General features: G+C 33.6%; 1 protein-coding gene across 2 annotated transcripts in view; it reads left to right on the forward strand.

Annotated features, from left to right (window-relative positions):
- Window positions 1-3,010: 3,010 nt before the first annotated feature.
- si:ch211-57n23.4 (immunoglobulin superfamily DCC subclass member 3) overlaps window positions 3,011-3,698 on the forward strand; it is a gene marked incomplete in the record, with an annotated part of 45,054 nt that continues 44,366 nt past the window's right edge. For both annotated transcript variants that reach the window (XM_014004850.1, XM_014004851.1), the window contains 1 exon segment: window positions 3,011-3,298. In XM_014004850.1, coding sequence (XP_013860304.1) covers window positions 3,253-3,298 — 46 coding nt within the window.

The raw sequence follows: 3,698 nt of genomic DNA on the forward strand, positions 1-3,698 counted from the left end.
GTATATGTATATGTATATGTATAAATATATACATATACAGTATGTACATGTTTTTTATGTATAATTCACTAAGTTCAATAAGAAAAAATTATAGTGCGCACAACTCAAATTTCCTTACAAAAAAGGGAAAAGAGTAAATGGGTGCCTGGTTCTGAAGAATCATAAAAATGGGATAACCAGCACTCCACAAAGTACCATGTTTTCAATGTTGGAGTGCTGGTTATCCCATTTTTATTTTACTTATTCACTAAGTGACGTATTGACAATATATGAACTCAAATATGGCTGTGGATGTCAATGATAAGTCTTAAGAGAGCAACATGCATCCAGCTGTTCTTTTTTGTCTTTTATTTTATATATCTTTATATTATTGTGTCGGCTGGATGAGGGACTACAGGCAGAAATTAGTTATAACCTGATACAGTGCATCTTTCCTTCTTTATGTGTACTCTATATTGTCCCTGTTTTAAATAAATAAATCTATAAAATCTACAAACATGGCAACATGTGACTCATGTTGTCTGTTGAAAAATGTTCATGCGTTGATTGGGTTATTTTAGTGCTTTAGAATTAATTTAGCTAAATTTTCAGTGCATTAGTGCTTTACAATTAGGGGACCTAAATATTTGAGTTAGTGCTTTAGGGCTAGTGGAACTGATTTTTAGATTAGTGCTGCCCACCACTGGTAACAACATTTAAAAGTGGGTGGTATCATTAACATATAGGTTGCTCATCGGATCACTTTAAATAAAAACTTCCTGAAATCAGTCAATCAGTCAATTAGTCAACAAACTAATTAATTGAAAACATGCAAGAAGTTGTTTTAGTATATTGATTTTGTTTCATTTCTTGGGAAAATTTGTTGATTAATTTAATATTTATTAATACTTTATAATGATTGTATTTATTAATTTATTTAATTTAAATTAAATGGCACTCCATAAATTACACTATGCAAATTTAAAATATGTCTGAAACTCTTGAAATGAGTTGTTTCTGAACTCTAAAAAAATGAGGTGTTTAGTGTATTTAACTATGTCAATAGGTTCCACTAAAACTAACCAATTATGTTTTAAAGAAAATGTGTGAACTGCTTTATGTTTCCTCAGGAACCAGTTGATGTGACTGGTTAAGTAATTAAACTTTAAAAGTAAGTAATTCAACACTTTCTTAGTGTGTTTAAAAGTACTTATCCTTTCCTGATTGTTGTGAAAAGTTTTATGAATCCAAGTTTTTGTTATCAGTGAAATTCATTTTTACCAAAGTCACTTTCTTTTAAGGTTTTTACCCAAGTACTTTATACATCTCTGCCAAAAAGCAATAACACACTCAAAAAATAATTTGTTGGATTTACTTAAGTAACTGTCAACAATTTTCACTCAATTGAGTTGTGTGTAAAGCAACTTTTTATGTATTCATTTTATTTCATTCCTAACAGCAAGAAAACAGACATTACAAAAAAGTAAATCAGATACTGAATGAAAAGAGGGTAAAAAGCCAGAAAATAATCTACTAAAAACATTCACTTTTTTAATAAATGTGAAAGTTGATTTACACTTTCTCCACTCAGCTGAGTGGAAATCGCTGACAGAACTTGGTTAAATAAATCCAACAGTTTGTTAAAAAGCTTGAGATGACAGCAGGACTTCCACAAGCAGCATGAAGAAAACACCTGAAGTACTTTATTTTTCACAAAAACAAAAATGCTGACAAAGCAGAATAATCTACAGTCAGTCATGAGGTTTACCTCGAGGAGGGCTGGAGTGTGGCATTAAAACCAGAGTTGTAAAGTAACTAAGTACAAATACTTTGTTGCTGTACTTAAGTAGAATTTTTGGCTATCTGTACTTTACTTAATTATTTTTCAGCCTACTTTTTACTTCTACTTCTTACATTTTCACACAATTACTTGTACTTTCTACTCCATACATTTTTTAAAAAAGACAAGAAGTAGAAAGTTGTTACTTTTATTTCATTTTTGCTTGTTTTTCTTCCAGCTTGTTGTAAAAAATAAACATTATCCATATAAACTGTGCCTCCTAGATAGAGTGAATTTAACTGTGGTTGAATGAGAAGTATAAATATATAAAACTCTGATAGTGTATTAGTTTGTACACAAACAAATCCTGTCACACTCCAGCAGGACAGAATCATTCAAATAAAAGGACTGTACTTAAGAAGTATTTGTATTTCATGAATTATATTATTACATTTGGTCGCAGCCCTCAGACAGATTTTCATTTTGGGGAAAAGTTTTGTGCAGCCTTGATATATGAATATAAACTGAAACAGCTGGACTAGTGTATCCTAAATTTAACATTAATTAAACATTTTAATACGACATAGTTTTTCTGTAATAACATTTATTAGGAGGTGACGAACCCAAAAAATGCATAAATGACTAATTGCTCAGTTCAAAATCAATACTTTTACTTTTAATACTTAAGTACAAAAAATATCAGATACTTTAACACTTTTACTCAAGTAATATTCCTAAAGGAAACTTTTTTTACCAAAGTAATTTTTTGGTAAGATACTTGTACTTTTACTCAAGTATCACTTTGTGGTACTTCATACAACACTGATTAAAACACACAAGGACTGAGTGTAGAAGCAGGGGAACGAGGAGGAGGAGACCCCTGAGCAGGATGCTGAGTGGGAACAGGTGAGAGTGGGCGTGGCAGACTGAGGAGTAAATAACCTTATCCTAAAAGAGTAAAACACAGAAAACTCACAGATCCTGGAGTTATCTCTGGTCAAGATGGCCGCCACATCAACCTCCCTGGGTCTCTGAGCTGCTTTGGTCACAGCTGGACCATCAGGCTCTGGGGAAGGGGGTCCACCTCTGTTCAAAGTGACTTTCAATCACCTCTCATAGACGGAGGGACCGCCCCTCCATCACTCCAGAGCTGCCATTGGTCCAGAGAGGTCATTAAGCACCTCGCTGCACTCACTGACAATAACAAACCTGAATAACTAATGAGCTCCATCCCGGCTGGAGGACCTTCCTGGCTCTCCTCTCAGAGTAAATCTGGACGTGGTCAGCAGCTTTCTGAGGCCAAACGCTGAACAACAAACCAACAACCATGCTTTAATGGAAACACCACAGACTCCAGCTGTAAACCCAAATAATCCCAGGTGGACACGACATTATTTACCTCTCCTCTCGGATTACTTTTCACTGTTTTTGATTTTGTGGCTTTAGTGGTAACAAGCTTTAATGTGAAGGAGGCTGGAAGGAAAAGGACCAAAATGAAAGCAGTTCTCGTCACGTTTCTGTCGGCTTTCTGCTGTTTGAGTGAGTATTTATCCATCAGTGCTGGTGTTTTATACTTTATGATGTTTTCATATTGTTCTATCCTCAAGTATATTTCATCTTAGTCCAGATAAATGATGAATTAAAACCACATCCTACTGTCAGCACCAGTGTGGGGTCAATTTATTTTTGATACACTGCAAAAACTGTCCATCTTAACAAGTTTTAAAATCTTATATCAGTTAAAAAGTCTTTTTGATCTTGTTTTGAGACTGATTTACTAAACAAGAACTGGTTGTGTAAGAATAATCATCTTGTTTTCAGAATGTGTAAGATTATTTGTCTTGTTAGTCTGAAAATTTGACTCAAATTAAATCAAAAATTTCTGCCAATGGAGTGAGAAAAATTTACTGGGTAAGATTCTTAAAATACTTCATTTGAC

The sequence above is a fragment of the Austrofundulus limnaeus genome, unplaced genomic scaffold (genome assembly GCF_001266775.1).
Source record: "Austrofundulus limnaeus strain Quisiro unplaced genomic scaffold, Austrofundulus_limnaeus-1.0 Scaffold27, whole genome shotgun sequence".
Classification (NCBI taxonomy): Eukaryota; Metazoa; Chordata; class Actinopteri; order Cyprinodontiformes; family Rivulidae; genus Austrofundulus; species Austrofundulus limnaeus.